The 22,310-nt window shown below is 36.0% G+C and overlaps 3 protein-coding genes and 1 long non-coding RNA gene across 4 annotated transcripts; all 4 read right to left on the reverse strand.

The window, feature by feature from the left end:
- Positions 1-1,830: 1,830 nt before the first annotated feature.
- LOC110903544 lies at positions 1,831-2,805 on the reverse strand. Its single transcript, XR_002572047.2, has 3 exons — positions 2,701-2,805; positions 2,136-2,306; positions 1,831-1,903 (listed from the first exon to the last, which is right to left on the reverse strand). It is a non-coding gene; the product is annotated as an uncharacterized LOC110903544 (long non-coding RNA).
- A 10,233-nt stretch (positions 2,806-13,038) lies between these two features.
- Positions 13,039-14,390, reverse strand: LOC110900252 (putative protein FAR1-RELATED SEQUENCE 10). The gene is made up of 2 exons (XM_022147159.2): positions 13,908-14,390; positions 13,039-13,821 (listed from the first exon to the last, which is right to left on the reverse strand). The coding sequence occupies exons 1-2, from the start codon at positions 14,388-14,390 to the stop codon at positions 13,039-13,041; spliced, it is 1,266 nt and encodes a 421-aa protein (XP_022002851.1).
- Positions 14,391-14,641: 251 nt separating this feature from the next.
- LOC110902304 (protein FAR1-RELATED SEQUENCE 5-like) lies at positions 14,642-17,310 on the reverse strand. Its single transcript, XM_022149002.1, has 5 exons — positions 17,222-17,310; positions 16,318-16,381; positions 16,078-16,204; positions 15,005-15,764; positions 14,642-14,915 (listed from the first exon to the last, which is right to left on the reverse strand). The coding sequence occupies exons 1-5, from the start codon at positions 17,308-17,310 to the stop codon at positions 14,642-14,644; spliced, it is 1,314 nt and encodes a 437-aa protein (XP_022004694.1).
- On the reverse strand, positions 14,652-21,951 carry LOC110900250 (putative disease resistance RPP13-like protein 1). Its single transcript, XM_035981738.1, has 5 exons — positions 17,990-21,951; positions 17,140-17,322; positions 16,078-17,053; positions 15,005-15,764; positions 14,652-14,915 (listed from the first exon to the last, which is right to left on the reverse strand). The coding sequence occupies exons 1-2, from the start codon at positions 21,949-21,951 to the stop codon at positions 17,310-17,312; spliced, it is 3,975 nt and encodes a 1,324-aa protein (XP_035837631.1). The 3' UTR covers positions 14,652-14,915; positions 15,005-15,764; positions 16,078-17,053; positions 17,140-17,309.
- Positions 21,952-22,310: the final 359 nt, after the last annotated feature.

The following is a 22,310-nucleotide window of genomic DNA, read 5'->3' on the forward strand; positions in this document are numbered from 1 at the left end:
TCCTTTGGTGAGTCTTCTTCATTAGCAACAAAACCTTATTAGTGACAAGTCTTTATAAGTAGTAACATTTTGTCAACGTGAAGATTAAGCATCATTTCAAACTTTGCAGTTTTTGTTTTAGTTGTTCAGCTTGAAACTGAAACAACTTAGCAGAATGAAAGCAAAGATCTTCATCTGCCAATACGCAAATTCCCTGTCCAACCAAATTCTTTATCCTGCGTGTGCTTTCTACATAAAAAACAGGAAATCATGTCAAAATTGTACTCGGACAATATACTTTTATGATAATCTCGGACAACATAACCACCAGATACATACATCATGCATCATCATCTGCGAAGCATATAAATTTTGCATATGATGGTATTATCTTATCCTATTACACAAGAGCGTATACGCAAAGTTGCAACATCTGTATTACTTCACTTTTTTGTTTCCTTTTTAAGATGTAAAGTTACCCAATGTGTTTTTTTTTGAAACATAAAACCCTTAAAATCATTTTGGTAAACAAAATTAGACTATCATTGAAATAATATTTCTCAAGTTGACACACTAATTATTAATTTTTTTTTAGAAATTTAGACAGAAAGAGCTTTTGGGTTGACCCAATGTGTTCCATTTTGAACTTCATGAAAGATTGATGAAGATTTGAGATTGCATACCGCTGGAACTGCATGAAAGAGTCTTGAGAGTTTCGTTAAAATCTGCATTAAGATACCTTTGCAAATTCCTGTTTGCAAATTCCTAAACATCTATGACTTTGGATGTGTGTTGTTGATATGCAGAAACCTTGCAAACTCTTTCTTCAACTGCAGTCAACGGTCAAACAACCCACTTTGACATTAGTGGCCAAACCCATTGCTTTTCAAATTATTTTAACAAGAATATAATCAAAACACATAACACTTACTAGACACTATTAAAAGTAAGTTAGACTACTATTATAAATAGTATATATATATTCTTTTTGTAATCGTAGTTGAAACATTAACTAGAAATAAGCTTATAAGAAAATAAAAGTGTTTGCATGTCAGTCCAACAATTCAACCTGACCCGACCCATATCATCCCTACTAAAAAGTTAACCACTAGACCTCTTTCAACTCGTTATCCACCCAATCCATAATTTTTATGGGGAAAAACTATCCTCTTACCAAAAATCATCTGGTACCTTGTGCATAAGTTCCTTTCAGTCAACCAATTTGACCCTTCCCTTTAACTTAGCCTCTGGTCTAATATTTAAAGCTTTCTTAGTCTTCCTTGTTATGTCAACATACCGTTTGAGAGTGAATGCAGTTTACATCATCAAAAGCATTACATATCTAAGATTTGAGATTGCGTACCACTGGAACTGCATGATAGAGTCTTGAGAGTTTTGTTAAAATCTGCATTAAGATACTGTATCCTTTCTAGGCTTTCTTCACTCGTACCGGAACTCATCAACCACTTTGACCCCTTCACTCAAACTACTAGTAACCATGTTGACTAAAATTCCTCACATCAGCAGGTTCATTAAATAATTATTAATATACGTTTTATGATAATCTAGATACTTTTGCTTTGGTCAAATGACATAACTTGAAGGTTGACTTTTACACTTGACCACAAAAAAGTTTACAAATCAAGAGTTCAGATACATGATCCAAATGAAAAGGAAATGGTCGATATGGGTTGTATTGTACTCACCTTAAAAGCCTTAGACTTAAAGACGCTTTCAGAGAAACAACAATTAGACGAAACCATTTTTCTGATAAAGCTGCAGTATCCTCCTTCTTCACAACATAACCATCAGATACATCATGCATCATCCATATAAATTGGGCTTATGATGGTATTACTTCTCTTTTTTATTACCTTTTTAGGATGTAAAGTTATCCAATGTGTATTTTTGAAACATAAAACCCCTGAAAATATTTTAATAAACAAAATTAGACTATCATTGAAATAATACTTCTTTAAAACTAATTATCAATAACTTTTTTTTTAATTTTTTGACAAAAAGAGCTTTGGGTTGACCCAACGAGATCCATTTTGAACCTCTTACTCCAATAAATACTAGTAACCATGTTGATTAGTCAAAGACCCGGCCAGTTAAGTCAAAGTATGAAAAATTGATAAAGATTTGAGATTGCATACCATGGGAACTGCATGAAAGAGTCTTGAGAGTTTCGTTAAAATCTGCATTAAGATACTCCATCTTTTCTAGGCTTTCTTCACTCACACTGTTTGCAAATTCTTCAACATCTGTGACTTTGGATGTGTGTTGTTGCTATGCAGAAACCTTGATAGAATGTCTTCTTTCTTCAACTGCAGTCAAGGGTCAAACAACACAATTTGACGTTAGTAGGCAAACCCATCGCTTTCAAATTAAAAATAACAAGATTATAATCATCACATCCTAAACACTATTAAAAGAAAGTTAGACTATTAGTAAAAATGATTTGTTTTTTGTAATCATAGTTAAAACATTAACTAGATCAGCTAATAAACAAACTCATCAACCACTTTGCTCTTGATGCATTTAGCTTAGCCTCTGGTGTGATATTTAAAAATGCCTTAAATTTCCTGGTTATGCTAATTGCTGTCAAGATCAATTCCCAAAGCAATTTTGAATGTCAAATCCAAGATGCTTTCATGAATGAATCCTGTGTTATATCATTAATACCAATAATCAAAACCAGGTGGATTGAAAGGAACTTACACAGCTAAAATCTCTCTGTTCTCACATTATCAGTTGTCATAATGAAAATGGAACCATTGAACAAACTCAATACACCAACCTACGAAAACGATAATAAAAATGGCTAAGAAAAAAAACAACATACGGAACTAAAAGGCAACTTGATATGTGTAATAAACAGGAATCTACAAGTGAAGAAAATACCGATTATTATTAAGATTGGTTGTGTCAAAGTCAACTTCCATCCTTTCAACTTATCAGCAATATATTAGTTTAACCTCATGAAAAAGTGATTACTGATTTCAACATATAAATTATTGTCATTATTAAAATTCAATTTTAGGTTTTGAGCACAAAAAACCTAGTCCAACAAAAACACTCATAAGACAAGCCAGTTTATCATATGGAAATCTGAGGGTCTTCAATACAAAAGTACCTCCAGTCAATTTCGATTTTGGGGATATGAGAGATGAGGGGCCAGTAGTGGGAGCGTAACAGCGTTTATTCATGTTGGAAATCTGAGGTTCATTGAGGGTCTTCAATACAAAAGTACCTGAAGTTTATCATATGGAAATCTGAGGTTTATTGAGGGTCTTCACACCTTTCTTTCAATTTTGGACATTCGTCAATTATCAAACTCAAAAGTGAGGGTAACAGCGTCTCTGGTAAATCATTCACCTTTGGACATCTGCTAATGATGAAATGTGAAACATGAGTTAAAGAAAAAATGAGATAAACCTGCTTGTTCGATTAACCGAACCGACTACAGAAAAAACCATTTTAACCGAACTGGCCAGAGAAGAAACCGTTTTGTGCACCTCTGCACCTCTAGACACTAGGCTGCCGGCGATTTAGGGCATGTTTGGCTAAGCTTTTTGTTTGGGTAATTAAAAATGACTTTTTGAAACAACTTTTTGTACAGAAGGAAAAGTCGGTTTTGAAAAGTTACTATTTTGTGATTTTTTGGAACTTTTTATAACTTTATAAACACAATTACAGAATTACCCCCTGCCCTAAGCTAATCCACTCATAAGCTAATCCAAACATTTAAAAAAAACAACTGATTAACTTATTAGCTTTTCCTACCCCATAAGCTAATCAAAACATTTTTTTGAAAACTACTTTTTAAAATGTCATAAGTCAATAAGTCAAAATAATGTTTGTTGCTTCTTTGATTTCTTACTCAACCTTATCTTGAATATCAAGATGTTTGCAAAGAATGTAAATGAACCAAATTATGGCAATAGATGTAGCCTCCTTTCCACCAATTATGAAGTATTTTGAATGTGTGTTGTTGATTTGCATAATATCTTCTTTCTTCAACTGCAATTAAAAAACTTCTTAAGGGTCAAACAATACACTTTGATATTAATGGCCAAACCCTTTTCTTTTCAAATTCAATAGAGTAAATTACGTTTTTGGCCCCTGTGGTTATACCCCTTTTACTATATTAGCCCAAAATAAGAATTTTTAACATATCTGCCCCCCATAGTCTCTATAACTAACCATTTTGGTCCCTAAGTCTAACCATTTTAGCCTCCATGGTCTCTATAACTAACCATTTTGGCCCCCATGATCTCTAGACTTAGGGGGCAAAATGGTTAGTTATAGAGATCATGCGGGCAGATATGTTAAAAGTTCTTATTTTGGGCTAATATAGTAAAAGTGATATAACCATAGGGGCCAAAAACGTAATTTACTCAATTCAATATAACAAGAATGTTACAGAAACAACTTTTTCCATTGAAGATGATGTGGATCTTGTTGCATTTCTGTACCAGCTCAAAAACTATTCTCAAAACATTATAGTAATTAATTTTGAAGTTGATTTTAATTTGTTTGACCTCAAGAGTCAATCTATACTTCATTTAATGGTTGATCCACCTAGGAGGGGTAGGGCATATCCAGGGCCCATGATTTTTAGGGAGCAAATTTATATAGCAATACTATCAATATTATGGAAAAAATATACTAAATATATTGTTTAGGTGAAGGATCATATACAACACATAAGATTTGTACGAACTACGAAGGGTACGCGACCAAGGGAGGAGGACAAGTGTCCTTGCCTTGAAGGGTAATTTAGTTATTTCTCATTTCAACAACTTCCCCCATTGATTTTCACACGCATATAAGTCTTTTATACGTTAATATTTTTTTTTAAATTACACCCTATTAACAAGCATTTCATTCTCTTTAATTCGAGCACCCCTTTGCTATAGTTTCCTTAAAAAAAATTACAGGATTTTGAATACCCGTTAGTTCATTACGTGATTTTGAATACCGAATACTTATTACGTGATTACACATCCAACATAAACCATTACGTGATTACACATTCAGTATAAATCCACTACGTGATTACACGTTCAATATGATTAAAAAAAATATTGACGTATGAAAAAGTTATAGCCGTTTGAAAATCAAGGGGGAAGGAGTTCAAGTGGGAAAGGACCAGAATACCCTTTTGCTAGTTGTTCCTTCAATTGTTTGAATCTCATATTTACGAAAATGCCACTGGATTACTTTGACCCATTGATCTTAAAAAATCAATGGCTTAAATACTCACGTATGCTTCGTACAAGACTCGTCTTGTATAGAAGCCAACCTCTATTTATTTTATATTCAATTCAATTATATACAACACATAAGCTATGGTCTCAACCAAATAATATGTGTGTGTAATATAAATAATAGAGTGCGGTTAACCTACATAATGACTAATCGTACATAACATACGTTATAATCCTGACCGTTGGATCAAACGATTAAAAGCGGGATTAAATAAATGTTTAAGGGTCTGGCTAAAACGTAATTATTTGAATCAAAGGTTAAAATGGTCAATTCCTATACCTAAAAACCCGGCTAAATCTCAGTATCTAATCAATAACCATATTTGTTCATCAAAAAATTCGGTGACTTTCAAACGACTCGGAGCGACGGAGAAAAGACGATTCCGACCGTCGGTGAAAGAAGACTAACAACGGTGAACAAGTAACGAACATCGATTTCACTTGAGAATGACGAATACGGCATTAAGAGGTATCGATTCAATCCCGTTTATTTTGTTAGACAGTCCCAACCTTATAGTTGAACTAATCGGCGGTTACATTATACCTTGAAGCAGCTAAAAGAGAAAGAAGGAGCAAGAAAAGAAATGATCTGGTGAAGCCGGTGCACATTAGCGGCATAACTACAGGTTTGATGTTGATTGTTGTTTTTTAAAGCCAAAATTAGGGTTGATCCACTAGCGTTATTTGATAAGAACAAGCGTATTTGTTTGTTGATTCATTGATATGTCGAAGCGGGATTATCAGGATCAACATTAGATCATGATTCTCTTTAATGAACTAGCGGAATTAGGTTACATTGTGAAATTGGGAATTTTACCACTTGATATTGGGCGTCTGATCTAATTGTGAAATTGAATCATTTTAGCTATCAAACAACATTAGCATGATTGATATGGAAATATAGAATTAGGTTGCCTTGCCGGTGCACATTAGCGGCATAACTACAGTTTTGATGTTGATTGATGTTTTTCAAGCCAAAATTAGGGTTGATTAACTAGCGTTATTTGATAAGAACAAGCGTAATTTTTTGTTGATTCATTGATATGTAGAAGCGGGATTATCAGGCTCAACATTAGATGATGATTCTCTTTAATAAACTAGCGGAATTAGGTTACATTGTGAAATTGGGCATTTTACCACTTGATATTTGGGGCGTCTGATCTAATTGTGTAATTGAATCATTTTAGCTATCAAACAACATTAGCAAGATTGATATGGAAATATTGAATCAGATTACAGTGTGAATTGGGATATGAAACTTATAATCTTTGGGTTTCTGCGGTAATTGTGAAATTGGTGATTTAGAGGTAACAAGCGGCATTAGTATGATAGCTATTACATATTGATATGACCTACCGGTTCTAGCTTAAAAATTGTGTAGTTGTAGATTTTGAGATAGCAAGCAGCATTAGCATGATTCATCCCATCTTTTAAAAACTTTGTATTGGAATATGATGTAGGGGTTGCTGATGATGATGATGATTTTGAGCCCCCGATTCAGGCGATTATGACAAAGCAACCTCATAAATCAAAGGTTAATAAAAAGCATACAAACTATAGTCTAGAAGATGATGATGACTTTGAAGAACCTATTAGAAATTTGATAGTCAAAAGAGGTGAAAACACAAGAAAAAGGCCAAGTACTACAACTAACCAAGATGGTGAAGACTTTGAACCAGTAAAAAGGAAACAATCGAAAAACGAAAAGCAGATGGATCCTATCGAGGGGAAACGGAAGATTACCGATGCAGAACCTTTTAGGTCAGAACCAAGACCGTTCTATCATTATCATCATGATGTAATAAGCCTACGGTGCAGTCCTTCAGGTTTTTTGGATACAGTTAAGCACTTTACTGAAGCGCAGGTGGCGGATGTGAAAAGCATTGGATTTGGTGATGTCCTTAATATAAAGCTTTATCATATAAGCACACGTTTAGGGTATTGGCTCGTACGAAACTATGACGAGCAATACAGCACACTAAACATAGGAAATCACAAGATAAAAATCACTCGAGATTCAGTACATGACGTGTTTGGTATTCCAAAGGGTAATGTTATTGTACGAGAAAAAAATAAGCCTAGAAAAGGAGCAATAGTGGAGAACAATACGGCTACTCAAGGCGCAGAAACAACCATAGATGAGTTCAAAAACCAGTGGCCAGACACAAACAAAATTACTCATACTTTGCTTGCAAGAACTATGTCAAAGCAAACCACTGGCGGACGATTATTCAAGCTAAATTTCCTAGCCTACTGGAACACTTTGTTTGTAGAGATAACAAAGTCAACAACTGTTAAACAAAGTTTTCTACTTGCAATTGACAAAGAGGAAGACATTCCAAATCTGGACTGGTGCTCCTTCGTTTTAGAATCGCTGAAACGAACAAGACAAGGTTGGAAAAAGTTAGACTCACAATACAATGGCCCGGTTGCATTCCTAACGGTATGTTATGTACACATCTTTAACGGTTATGCTAAATACGATATTAATATTAATAATTTGTTTTTTTTCAAAAAACAATATGCAGCTTCTATACAGCCATTATTTCAACCAAAGACACAAAATTTTCGATGAACCTGTCAAAATGCCTGTCATACATTATGTAACCTCTGGTATGATCGACGACGTGGAAGAATATTTATACAACAACGGGCCGCTAGGTGTTGAAGATTGTGATGAAGTGGAAGAAGACGAAGGAGCAAATGATAATCGCCAGGATCAACCACATGTTACTGCCTCGCGCATAAATGGCAATGATCATCAAAATCAAGAGGCTACGACCGCACCATTCGAAATCGTAAAAGAAAACACATCGACGGTGTACACTGACCTTTTCGCTGACAACATCCCGATACACGAGGCAGCTGCGGTACAAGAAAACCTCACCGAATTCAATACATTAGATGAGATGGAAGATACGGATGAGTACATGATACCACCAGTGGATACGACACATGTCTACAACAGAAGAAGCCTGACTGGAAACCTGGATGGGGAGGATCCGATTGACGAAGGAGACATACCATCAAATACGGATTGGTTTGACGGGTGGAATCCAAATGAACATATTTCAGACATGAATTTAGATGAAATGGACATAGGGACACAAACGCAAAAAGAGATTGACTACTGCAGCACTCCAGTTCAACTAACCGGGGTGATCTATGATCATGCTGCGTGGGAAGCCTCGAAAAAAAATAAAAAGGTAAACTTGATTTTTTGTTTGTTTTTATTTTTATTTTTATTTTTTTTTTTGCTGTCAATAAGAGATGCTATAGAGCTTGTTTATGATGTTAGACAATAATTCTGTAGATGTAATAACGCATACTGGGTAACAAATTAATAACGCATGATATAAAACTTGATAATCACGCATGGTATTGTAGAAAAATGAAACTTGGCTTCTTAAACTGGGAATCACGCTATAACTGTTAATCACGCTAGAACTTGATAATCACGCATGGTCTTGTAAAAAATGAAACTTGGCTTCTTAAACTGGTAATCACGCTAGAACTGTTAATCACGCTTGAACTTTTTGCAACTTGGCTTCTTAGACTTGTAATCACGCTATAACTGTTAATCACGCTTGATCTTTTTGACTGTCCAATTCCGCAGGTGTTGTTGAAAACAATGGACAATAATATAAAGAAATACATTTCTCTTGTTTCGGATATGAATGATCTCGTTAAGGGTGTAAAGGAGAAGTTTTTCTGGGATGTTGAAATTATGGAAAGGTGTAAAAGATGGAATGATGCGGTTAAAAATTCCGTTTCTACGGATACAGTTTCGATACCTGCTGAAGTAAGCTATGCTGGTGATGAGGTGGTTCAAAACAAAGTCGGACAATGTGGCGAAACAAATCAAGAGTTAGAGGGCGATGGAGATGCAAAGTTGGAACATCAAAACACGGTGAAAGATAAAGGTATATAATAACTTCTCTTATTTGTTAATATTTACGTGAAATTATGATTAATAAAAACAAAACGTATGGGATTTTATAGGATGTGATGATGTTCATGATACCCCATTTGATGATGGTGGTATTTCGGACTCGTGCCTGGCTGCCTTACAAACCATCGAACCAGGCGTATACAGGCAGACTACAGAAGGTAACAAAAATATGTTCATTACTAAACAAAGGTGCATTTTTTTAGCTTGTGATTACAAAACAAATTAATCCAAATCAAACATGAAAACAGTGGCGCAAGCAGATGTGGTGAACAACATGGACCAACCTGTAAATTTGGCAGAGTGCAGTCAACAACAAGCACATAAACAGAATACAATAACCGACGCCTATGATAAAGATAAGCCTCCGACAACATCAGCTGATGAACCTGCTGAAGTGACCGAAGCAGAAATGCAGTCTGTTGAGACACTTTTAAAATTGGCTCCAATCCTACAAACATCAAGTGCGGGTAATCAAAAAACTCCTGTGTCAGCGAACACAAATAAAACGGATGACGAGAGGCATACACAGCTAGTAACAACGCGTATCAAGATGATCAGGGAAAAGAGGGAAAAGCGGCTGGCAGAACTAGGTGACGCATATAGATCGCCTTACTGCAACAGGGTAACCAACCTATATGAGCCACTTTTGGTACGTGACCAAAACATCATCTGTTATCTCTTAGCTCCGATGGGAGATATTGGGTAAGATTTTGAATCCTAAAAATTAGTTAAAAATTTTCATCTTTTTTTTTAACTTTTCTTTGTTGGTATTAAAAAACAACAGGACATTGATATACAAGTCTGACAGTGGAGTCGAAGCGCTTAAAATCATATTTGAAACCTTCCACCCATCGCAATACATATCATATGGTGGAATGGACACATTTGTAAATGTTTTAAACTTTGAAGAGAAAAAAAGGGACAGAAAATCATCACCCTACAGGCTGTTCTTACCAACTACAATATTGGTAAGTTTTCCAACATTAATCACGCAAAGGTTGAAAAATTAATATGTTAATCACGCATGGTTGCATTTTTTTTGAAAAAAATCACTAAATATGTTAATCACGCATGGTTTGATTTTTTATGAAAAAAATCGCGAAAAATCTTGCAGCAAGACGAAATGTTTGAGCCAAAAATCACAGATAGTGATCGATTGAAAGTATTCGGACCAGGCGTAGACGATATATTGTGTAAGTATCAGGTGAAGAAAGTTGACAAAGTTGATCTCATCTTCATTCCAGTACTACTTTCTGATCATTACTGGTGCCTATGCTTTAACATGAAAAATGGAGATATCGAGTTAATCGATAACTCTCGGTATGCCGAATCGTTTACCAAACGCTACCGTGGACACCCCGAAAAGCTGGTAATTCTAAATAGCTTTTTATCCTTATGATGAATAGGTAATAATATGATTTTTTATCGTGCTTATAGCGGAGAGTCCTAGTGCTATACCTAAAAGGCAAACTTGGACAAAAAGAGTGGATAACAAAGTTGGAAAAAACAAAAATAATTCGAAAGGAAATGGAGTGGAGAACTCTTCAAAACGGTAGTGACTGTGGTGTCTTCACTATGAGGCATATGGAGACATACAAGGGCAAATCTCCATGGAATGCAGGGTTTAAAACGGAAGACCAGAAAGCGATGCAAGATTCACAACTACGGTTTTTGCGGTACAGGTATCTTAGTAAGATTGTATTGTCCGACTACAATCTTATAAGGAAGGAGGTATACGACAAAGCTACGGACTTTATGGAGAATTCAATCCCCGCTGATGCTTTGCACGATCTAGATAGCAAAATAAGTAACAGATTAGAGCAGTTCTTCAAGCTCAAAAAGAGGAAACAAAATGAAAAGTCGTAGGACTACTATCTTGCTGTCTTTTGTTCCAAACATCTTTGTCATTTGGATTTTTTATTTCTATTTATAATTCTAATAATTTCTAGTTATAAACATAAACTAGTCGGACATTTTCATTATTCAAAAACACAACTTTCATACAAAAATAAAAAAACACTTAGATAGACATGATTTCGCAACCATATATGATTGACGATACATAAAAACCATCAGAAATAAGTCTCTAGAAACTGGATCTTCAACTCCATAGAGCATCCCAAGACGGTAATGGCGTCCGCGAGTTGTTTTAACTGTTTCTCATCCCGCTTGCCAAGATCAACCATAAACATCATAGCCACCTCTTTGACACTTGAATCTGACATACCAGACAACAAATTCGGTATTTCTTCCCTCCTTTTCATGTTCTCTCTGACCCTATGAATGTTAGTTTCTAGCAAGTCTTTACAAGACTTGTCTTCAGCTATTTGATCCTCAATTCTCTTTTTTAGATAGGCACGCATACCTGATGAGGAAGACGAACCACTCGATGAATTACAAGACTCTGCCATGTTTTAAAATAAAAATTGAACGGATAAAAAATGAATGGTTTTCCATCGATATATAAAAGGGAATTGCAGAGCAAGAGGACAATATAAAATTATTGACCATGACAGCTGTTTTTTTTTTGTAGTTTTGTTAAAAAAAACGCTTGAATATAAGAAATAACGCATGACCAATTTATACAGCAGGAATTATAAAAAAAACGCATGCCCCAGTTTTAATTAGGCATGAAATCACGCTAGTCCACATTATACCGCATTAACTAAAAAAAATAACGCATGTCCATTTTTTATAAAATTATACCGCATGAACTAACAAAAATAACGCATGCAGTGATAATTGTGCAGACATTATCAGTATGCAACTTGATGTATAAAAATAATTAAACCCTATAACTATATAGACTAGTATTAAGTCGATATGACTTGTAGAGACTTGTAATGATGTAAAATATTAAATTTAACTTACCAAAAATATCTCTCAACTACCAAAATTAATTACCCAATAACACACATATAAGATTCACTCACCCCTCCCATTAGGCATATACTATAAAAAAACATATATCAGACTCTCTTCAAGAACAACAATGTCGACAAATCCCGCAAACGAAGCAATTAAGGAGCTCTTGAATACCCGCAGGTTAACGGAACTTGCTTGTAATGTTAACTCCTGTAACAGTATTCTCGATGTGCAGGGCAGGATATTAGAACATCAAAAAAAAACCCAGGAAGTGTGGGGAATTCTGCTTGAAGAACCGAAGTCCATGTTAAGGGATAAAGCAATACAACTGATGAAGGATCAAGCATCGGCAGATAACTTAGTATACTCATATCTGAAAGATGCAGTGGAGACCGTTGAAGAGAAGATGGAGACGTCCGAGAAGGAGGTTGGGAAGATAATGTCACCGAAGTAAGTGGTATGGCTGATTAATAAACTATTTTGTTGATTTTCGGGATGACCTAATGTGTTGTTGGTATTTTGAACAATGGTGGTTTTAAAGTCTAGTTTTGTGTGTATTGAACTTATATGTGGGGGTATATTTTGGTAAAATCATCCACCCATAGCTAGTTGTGATGATGAGACTCAGTGTTATGTCACTTGATGTCTCATACTTTTTTGAATGTTGCTTTAGCAATATTGATATGAAAAAAAATGCATGTTACGTATTATCACGCATGAATTTGTACCTTTTAATACGCTAGTTACGTAGATGAGAATCAGTGTTTGGTCACTTGAAGTCTCCATTTCAAAAAAAAGTCCTGTGTATGGTTATGATTAATCACAAAAAAAAGGGGTAAAAAAAAAACAATTGAGATATATAATCACCCATATCATGTGAAAAAAAAAACCATGTGAATGTCATAGATTACATAAAAGTTCAGTCACAACAAAAATCATTAAATATGGAATGTCTGTATTGTTAAAACACTACTCGTCTTCGCATTCAAAATCACTATCTTCTACTTCGTCGGACTCCTCAAACTCCTCTTCGTCACCAGTTTCAACCTCCTCGTCCTCTTCATCAATTAAATTAGGATCCTTCTCTAACTGAATTGCTCTTCTTTTCCTCCCCTCCTTATTGGCAACCTTATCAGCAGCAGCAGTAGCTTCACCCTTCAACACCTTGCAAGTTCGAATGTCATGACCTTTGATATTGCAGTGACTGCATGTCCGACCTCTCTTGCCTTTTAGACTAATAATTTTCTCTTTTTTTGATTTAATGCGCTTATGTGAACCGCGTCCTTTGTTTCTAATACCAGTTGGCACACGGACTGTAGGTGGCTCGTCAGTGTTTGGTTTCTCGTAACCAATTAACCGTGAATATCTATCAAACTTAGGGTCGATGGGCTTGGTTATGCGAAGTTCATCAACCATTTCTTTCATCTCTCTCATCCGATCCCTAACTATAAGTAGATGATCGAAATCTTTGATCAGATTACCAATAAGATACTCTCCAGTCTGCATAATCTCATACGCAACCTCTTTGGCCTTTTTATGCGCATCATCACCGTCAACAGTAATATCAAATGTATTATTAAGATCATTCGGTGCCACATCTTTAGTCCATCTTCTCATTACATACTTGTTGGGAATTTCCTTCACTTTGAACATCTTGAACACGAAATATATATGCTTGCACAACAATCCATATTGTTCAAACCTGCGACACGTGCATAATGCAATTACATCCTCGCCCTTCTTGAAACATACCTACACAAAAAAAAAATAATAAAAAAAAATAAAAAGGAAACATGGTTTGGTAATAAACGCATACTAGCTGATGTATATATTACTACCTCTAATAAACCGTCGCCGTGAGCTTTCCAATCCTTCATACTTATCCTCAAAAAAGGTTCCTCAATTTTAGTCTCTATAGGAAGGCACTCGGACAATGTTCCTTGTAACTCTGCCTGTTGATCAGCAAAAATTGACCTGGTGTAAATTTTCATGGCATCATCCTCTAGAGTAGATTCAGAAAAGTTATCTGGGACTGTATTTCTAGATATATGGTCATTCTTCCGATGGTTGAATCTTTGAATGTCCATTGCACCGTCAAAATGGTTAAAGAACTCAACAAGGGTAAGTTGAGAATTCGCAACTTGACAGAAAAAATGGTTTTCGCTCTCTGATCTAGAAGTGGTCCGCATAAGCCCAGACATAGGCTCATGACGATAGAACGCTGGGATCCACGAAGATCTCATGCCAAACATATCATCAAGCCACTTATTCTCAGTTAGACCGAAATCAATCATTATCAGCTTCCATTCTCTCTCAAACATTTATGGCGTAATCGAATCTGTCCATACAATGTCACACATACGTCTCTTAAAGTCTTCGTTATTGCACAGCTGATGTTCGACCTATTAAACCAAAGAATTGGAACTTAGACGGTGTAATGAAAAAAAGAATAAAGCACATAATAACGCATGTAGAAAAATAAATAACGCATTATGACTATTCTTAGTCTGGTCAAATAAAGATATGAACTGAATACAACTATTACGCCAGTTCTAACATAATCACGCATACTCTATTTGAACCTAACCTTATCAGCAAGTTTCTTCATTATGTGCCACATACATAATCTGTGCCTACTCTTATCGAACACTGCTTCGATGGCTTGTTTCATCGCGGGATCCTGATCAGTGACAACCACATTCGGCTGCTTACCGAATGAGTTCAAAAATGATTGTAAAAGCCACTTGTATGATTCAATGCTTTCGGATGCTAACAACCCGGCTCCAAGTGTCACATTTCGACAATGATTATCAATACCAGTAAAAGGTACAAAAACCATTTTATACCTTCAAAATGTGAATACAAAAAATGAATATTAAAAAAACAAGATGATTATAAAAAAAATACCAGTAAAAAGCTTGAACTAATGACTAACTTGTTGGTTTTAAATGTAGCATCAAACGATATGACATCTCCAAACTCAGCATAGTTACGTTTGCACAAGCCATCGGCCCAAAACAGGCCGGTTAATCGTTTGTTTTCATCGACCGAATGAAAGAATGAATAATCAACCATAAACTTCTTTTTATCGGTCAGCCTATTGATAACCATATCTGCATCATACTGTCCGATGTAGCTATGTATCCTAGCTCTAAAATTCTTGCAATCGTCTTTAGTTGCGCCTACATTTTCAAACCCGCCGTATCTTTTTCTCATTATATTAAAGGCTTTCACTGGCCCAAGATTCAATGTACCAAGCTCCCATATCATCTCTTCTTGTGTCTCAGACAGATGTCTATAAGCTGGTAATAAGTGCATATCTTTGGGGCACACGAATGAATGATTATGTGATTGAACAAACTTATCAACCTTAAACAACACCCCATCCGTCGAACAAAGCTTAATTTGTGCTTTACAGCCGGTTCGAATACTCGGTCTGTTCCTACGTTTATATGGCTTAGACAACTTCGAATAATTATCATCAAATGCCTGTGGTTTATGCCCCTCTTTTGAACACACAAAATACTTAGACCTAATAATACCACCAACATGATGTTCACCTCCTTTTCGAGCGGAGAACCCTGCCTTCTTGGCATATGTCTGATAAAAAACATATGCTTGTTCTATGGAAGAGAACTCCATTCCAATAACAGGAACACATGATGAAGCTACCTCTGGGATATACAATCTTTCAGCTACATTGAAAAAAATAACGCATCAATATAAATAACGCTTGTAAAAATAATGACGCATGTAAAAATAATAACGCTTCGGAATCAGGAACATTGAAAAAAAAAAATAAACGCATCACTATAAAAATAACGCATGTAAAATTAATAACACTTGAAAATCTAATACCGCATAAACAAAAACCACCCAGTAAATTAAACTTCTCTTACATTCAACCAAACACTCGTGATTAAAAACACAATCAAGAAACTAATAACTATGAAAATGATGGAGATAAAACACAACACATTTAATACAGCCATTTACTTTACAACTTACTAGTCTGATCGTCTAAGGTAATGTTGTTGCCTGATGTCGGATTCCGATAATGCTCTGCATCCTCAAGTCCGGTATCGACCTCTGCATCTTCAAATTCGACATCTTCTGTGTTTCGAGCATTACTACTCTGTGGATCCATTAAAAAGAAAAAACTGATTAAGCCCTAATCGCCCACCAATAACCGCTAATTTTATAATTTGAAAATGGAAATTACTTGAAACTGATACTGATCGTAATTACCGGGATGCTGGAGATAACGAACTCGCGTAATTTCTTTGTTTTCAAGTAAATGTCTGAATTACCCCTGTGACAAGAATGAAAAATACTAATCTGCCCTTAATGATTAAACCTTAATTGCGAGATGATCAAACAGATCTGACGGTCAGGGTATTAGCGTACGTGAAGTACGATTACCCCTTTTGTACATTACACTTCCTCTAAATAATATGTGTGTGAAATATAATTCTGTGATCTTTTAGGCAAAATATATATATTAGGAGGGGAAACCTTATTTACATTTTACCCCAAAACTTACAAAAGAATAGGAACAACCATACAAGTGGTTCTAAAGTTATTAAAACATAATCAAAACACATGTTACTTTTTAAACACTTCTTTAGAAAAAGTGTAGACGACTATTCTAAATAGTATATTTTCTGTAATCATAGTTAAAACATTAATTGGCCATAAGGTCAAAAGAAAATTAAAATGTTTGTACCAGAGTCCAACACTCCAACCCGCCTCAGTTCAACCCTACTAATAAGTCAACAATATTATTAACCCGAACCTGTCTTGACTCGTTATTCAACCCACCCATAATTTTTATGGGAAAAAAGTATAAGCTTACCAGAAATGATCTTGTTCATCATCAAGCACTTTGACCCTTTCCTTTAACTTAGCATCTGGTCCGATGTTTGACAATTTCTTAAGACCTTCACTTTGAATATTGAATCCAATTGATTTTCATGAATAAATCCTGTGTTATATCATGAATACTAATAATCAAAACAAGTTTGTTATATTATGGGGTCGTCAAATGTTGTTGACTTAAAAGGAACTTACACTTATGGCATCGACACTTTGTCTGTTATTAGCTGATTCAGTAATTATACGCGCGAGTTTTCCTGCACTTTACTCAAGATACCATCCCGGAAAATTCACAACTTGAGACTTTTCTCTGTTCTTGAATTTGACCTGGTCAACTGTGAATGTTCCATCACCCAGAAGATCCATTAGGATATGTTCCTGCAAAAGTTTAGTTGTAATATATAAGTTATTCAGTTCTTCACAGACTTCATATCAAGTATTAATACAATTAATCAAATTAGCTATGTATGTTTTCTTTATCAAAACTCCACAGTAAACAAAATGCCTAAATTAATCAAACCAAATGCAGATCTAAACCCTAATTTGTATCTTCAGCATCTGAATCAGATTCAACTTTGTAATTGAGACTCGAAGTAACTTTAATCAAATTTCATTATCAATTACTATAACACTTCAATAATTCCACAAACCACACCAAAACCCTAACTAAAGTCAACTCACATCCATCGCATAAGCTAGCAACCAAAAAACAAAATTAACCGTGCTATCACACAAATCAACTGATTAACAACTTAAAATCGCACCCTATCAACCTACAAAAGCAAGATCAACATAAATCACAAACAAAACAATAACAATGATAATAATTCATTGGCAAGTTTAACTCAGGAAAGTCAAAATTAGTACACATTGTGAAATGAGTTCCAACGTATGATGCAGCTACATAACTGATTTCAACAAATAAATTAATGTCATCGTTAAAATTCAATTTCAGGTTTTGAGCAACAAATCCTATTCCAACAAAAAAACACGCACATGTCTGAGGATACCATATGGAAATCAGAGGTATTTAATGAACACGCACCTGTATTCTATTTCAATGCAGGGGATATGAGAGATGTGTGGCCAGTAGTGGGAGCCTCTTCCTTCACACCTTTCTTTCAATTTGGGGCAATTATCAGGTATTCTCAAACTCAAAAGCGAAGGTAACAGCGTCTCTGGTAGATCGTTCAGCAGTGGGCAGCTGTAAATGTTGAGATGTTGAAGGGATGTGAGGTGTTGGAGTCCCATTGAAACTGATTCCAGATTATCAAATTGGAATATGTACAGAGATGTAAGAGAAGAAGGGAAAAGGTGGGACAATTGACTGAAATTCCTCACATCAGGTTCACTGCGTAATGTTAGGTGAACAAGGGAAGGTGGGAAATTCTGATAGCCCCATTCTGAGATGGGCTTTTTCAACCCCCCTGTTGTAAGCGTAACCAATTTGGGAGGCCAAAGCCCACGAGGAAAGGAAGCTTCAATCATTGGACACCTTATAATTTCCAGATCCTTTAACAATGTGAGATTCGATAGCGTAGGTAATGACGCCAGACTTTCACAATCACTAACTGACAAACTGGTGAGATTCGATAGCTCAGGTAATGACTCCAGACGTTCACAATTACTAATTGACAAATGGGTGAGGTTTGATAGCTGAAGCTCTGGAAGTGACACGATATGTGGACAACAATCTATATCCAGCTTGGTGAGGTGAGTGGAGTTACTCAATTCACTGATTGATCTTATATTTTCCCAACCCCAAATATCTAGGGTTTCAAGCATTGGCATGCTTGTGTTGTTGATTTTTCCCTCAAGTTTATCACAGCTGCTTATACGAAGTGATTTGAGCTTATTCCCTCCTTCTTTTGGGAGGTAGACATCTGTAATAACTGAACAATGAACAATTCCCAAACTCTCAATGCTATTTGGACAACATAAATGCTTTATGCTATAACAAGAGTATACATGCAAACGTCTAAGAGATAACAGGTTGCTGCTCCCAAAATTGTCATCCTCCTCTTTCTCTTCTAAACTTACCAAACCTGAACATCCCTGTAAACTCAATTCCTTTAATCTCACAAGAAGCATGCTTGCCTCTGTTTCTGATTCCCACAAGTATTCTATTTCACTACATCCTGTGATACTTAATACTTCAACTTCCCTAAGATACCCTATAACACCTCTCCACACCTCATATGTAAGCCCTGATACAAAACTTATTTTCAATTTAGTGATTGAAGAAGCTACCTGAACCAGACTTCTCAACACACCATCACCACATCTGTCAATTTCAAGAACCTTGAGTGAAGGCAGTGTTTGAAGTGAGACATTAATCAATTGTGGACAATTCTTTACATAAAGCTCTTTAAGGCACGTAAACACTGCTGCTGAACCCTCAGTTATAGTTGACCACCCCTCCCATCCAGACATATCTTCCAATGTTAGAACTTCAAGTGAACGGAAGGCGTTAACATCATTTCCGGTTAACTCCAGACCTATGAGTTTAACCTCATCCATGCCTTGAATCTGCAGCCTCTTAAGTGAAGGGAGCAACCCAAATTGGGGTAGAGATGTGCATTTTTTACAACCACGTATTGACACATTAACCAACTCATGAAAAGAGCGATCACCAACCCAATTTGAAAGTTGTGTTCCCCCGTATGACACGACTGAAAGCGTTTTCAACGTATCACTATTAGGTTTCATCTCATTGAGAACTTCCTCTTCAAGTGTATCCATTCGGGAGCCATCAAAAACATCAACCCATTGCAGCTCTAATCCAGTAATCTTTTTTAGAGATAAGTTCGCCTCCCGTACATGCTTTGCGCTTTGCACTTTGTGCAATCCCTCAATGGAAACTTCCCCATGGAGATTTGTTAATCCCTTGAGCTCATTTATTGCAAAGCCATCATCTCCTTCAATGATGATCTTGGTGAGAGTCTGTAGGCTTTCCAACTCACCAATCCCGAATGGCAGCTTCGCCAAAAGCGGAGTATCCCTTATATCAAAATGTCGCAACTTTTTAAGCTTGGAGAAGCCTTCAGGCAACTTGGTCAAATTTTCACAACCAAAAACAATCAATGTCTGTAAATTATAAAGATTGCTAACACTCTCCGGTAACTCTTTTATCTTAGTTTTAGCTAAATTAAGATACCGCAAGTGCTTCAAACTACCGATGAACTCTGGTACCTCAGTTATTTGAAAACGACTCAAAGAAAGAATCCTTAATAATGTTAAGCTAGGAAGTAAGTCAACCAGAATCTTATTAGACAAGAAAAAGTAGTTCCAACTTTGATCCACATCAATAGATACCGCTAAAAGTGTTCTCAAGCTTTTGGCTCCTTTGAATGCCTCAAACTTTTGGTAACCTACATACTCCTCGCGAGTAAATGACATATGGCGATACTTTGCCAAAGCTTGTGTCTTTGTCTTCATATGATTGTCAAACCTTAGATAAAATTCACCAGCAACAAAAGTGGCCAAGTCATTCATCAGATCATGCATGATAAACAATGATTCATCATTAGGTGCATGTTGGAAAAATGACCTTGATAACAATATTTCAAAATATTCACAGCCCAAGCGTTCTGGTGACTTGGTTGCATTGGATGGATTCAAAAACCCTTCTGCCATCCACAATAATACCAAATCCTCCTTGTCAAACAAAAAGTCCTTAGGGAACAAGGAGCAGTATGCAAACAACTGCTTCAAATCAGCCGGAAGATCATGGTAGCTAAGCTTAAGGGCCGGAAGAATCTTATCTCTATTTTCTTTATCATTACCATTTTCAATATCATTACCGGTTTCTATATCCCATATATCACTATTCAACACGTCATCCCAGTCTTCTTTATCGGTTCTCGTTCTCAATAGCCTTCCAATTGCCTTCAACGCCAAAGGCAAACGAGCACACTTTTTCACGATACCTTCACCTTGCGGTTTTAGTGTTTTGTGTAAGTCGAAGTTATCTACACCGAATGCATGTAGAGCTAATAAACACAATGCATCTTCATGCGACAAACTTTCAAGACAATTTAGATTATCAAAACCTAGCTTTTTGAGCAATCGCTCCTTCCGAGTTGTCATGATTATCCTACTTCCAGGAGCACATGACAGAAATGGGCGCACTAGGTTTTCCCAATCACCATAGTATTCACTCCACACATCATCAACTACTAGTAGAAATCGTTTGCCCTTAAATTGCTCTACAATAGCTATTTGAAGCTTATCTAAATCTTCAAATTTCTTGTTTTCGGTAGTAGTCACAGACTGAAAGATGGTATTGCTTATCTTAAAAATATCAAAATCATCTGAAACACAAACCCATGCCTTGGGTTCAAAGTGTTCCTGCACCTTTGTATCATTATACAAAAGTCTAGCGAGAGTGGTTTTTCCAACCCCACCCATACCAACTATAGGTAAGACGCTAAAGTTATCCTGAGACGACCCATCATCCCCCAACAACTTTTTAAGCAATTGCTCTTTCTCAACTTCTCTTCCGACAACATGGCGTTCTGGCAAAGAGGTTTCGTTTCTTCTACTAGTGTTTTTTGGCTTTTCATCAATCTTAAGCAAACCTAGATCCGTTTTTCGTTTTTCTAGATTTTCTAACTCTCTGTTAATCCTATCTAACTTGGGAGACAGCCTATGAGTTAGTGAGAAATTTGTGCAGCATGATGGGATGAGCTTTCTTACCATGCTGGTGGATGCTTCAGGTTCCTGCAGGGTGAGTTCACGATGCATTTCTTCGGTAGCCAAATCGTCGAGTACGTCATCGATATCGTAAGCCAAATGTTGGAGAGCATTCAGCCATGATTTGACAGATTTATGAGTCACCTCCTTCTGGGAAGCATCGGTAAGCAGATCTTGGATCCTGGAGAGTGTCTTCTTCAACTCCTTGAGCTCGTTGTGAATACCCTGAGCACGAGCAATTCGCTTGAAGGCTTCATCGGTCATCTTCTTAACAAGAACTTTGAGGAGTTCATTTGCAAGAGTTTCAGCCATGATTAACAGTCAAATGGGAATGAGGGTAGTTGGTCTGAAGATCGCTATGACGAGAGGAGTGTAGATAAGATAAGGTATAAGTGGAGTGCACAGAATGTAGTCATGGTTTTATAGTCAGTCAATTTAAGTAGTGGTGACAAGAGGAGTTGAGATAAGATATGAGTGGACTGAAAGAACGATTCTGTTCATGGTCTTATCTACAATGGTCTTGGTCAACATTGTTCTCTAGCATATTCCATTTATATATTTTTGTAACATTTACCTATATATTTAGCTATACACTCAATTTTCAAGACATTGAACACTAATATATATAATATTAAAATTTACAGATATTTATCTATTATCTACTCTAAAAA

This window comes from Helianthus annuus, chromosome 13 (genome assembly GCF_002127325.2).
Source record: "Helianthus annuus cultivar XRQ/B chromosome 13, HanXRQr2.0-SUNRISE, whole genome shotgun sequence".
Lineage (NCBI taxonomy): Eukaryota > Viridiplantae > Streptophyta > Magnoliopsida > Asterales > Asteraceae > Helianthus > Helianthus annuus.

Coding starts and splice junctions, on each gene's coding strand:
- LOC110900252 (XM_022147159.2), bottom strand. CDS start 14,390: ATGTTTGAGAGAGAATGGAAGCTGATAATGATTGATTTCGGTCTAACT. Junction 13,822..13,907: donor ACGGCGACGGTTTATTAGAG/GTAGTAATATAT, acceptor TTTTTTGTGTAG/GTATGTTTCAAGAAGGGCGA.
- LOC110902304 (XM_022149002.1), bottom strand. CDS start 17,310: ATGGATCTTCTGGGTGATGGAACATTCACAGTTGACCAGGTCAAATTC. Junction 16,205..16,317: donor TCGTTATCTCCAGCATCCCG/GTAATTACGATC, acceptor ATGGATCCACAG/AGTAGTAATGCTCGAAACAC. Junction 14,916..15,004: donor GCTACATTTAAAACCAACAA/GTTAGTCATTAG, acceptor CACATTTTGAAG/GTATAAAATGGTTTTTGTAC.
- LOC110900250 (XM_035981738.1), bottom strand. CDS start 21,951: ATGGCTGAAACTCTTGCAAATGAACTCCTCAAAGTTCTTGTTAAGAAG.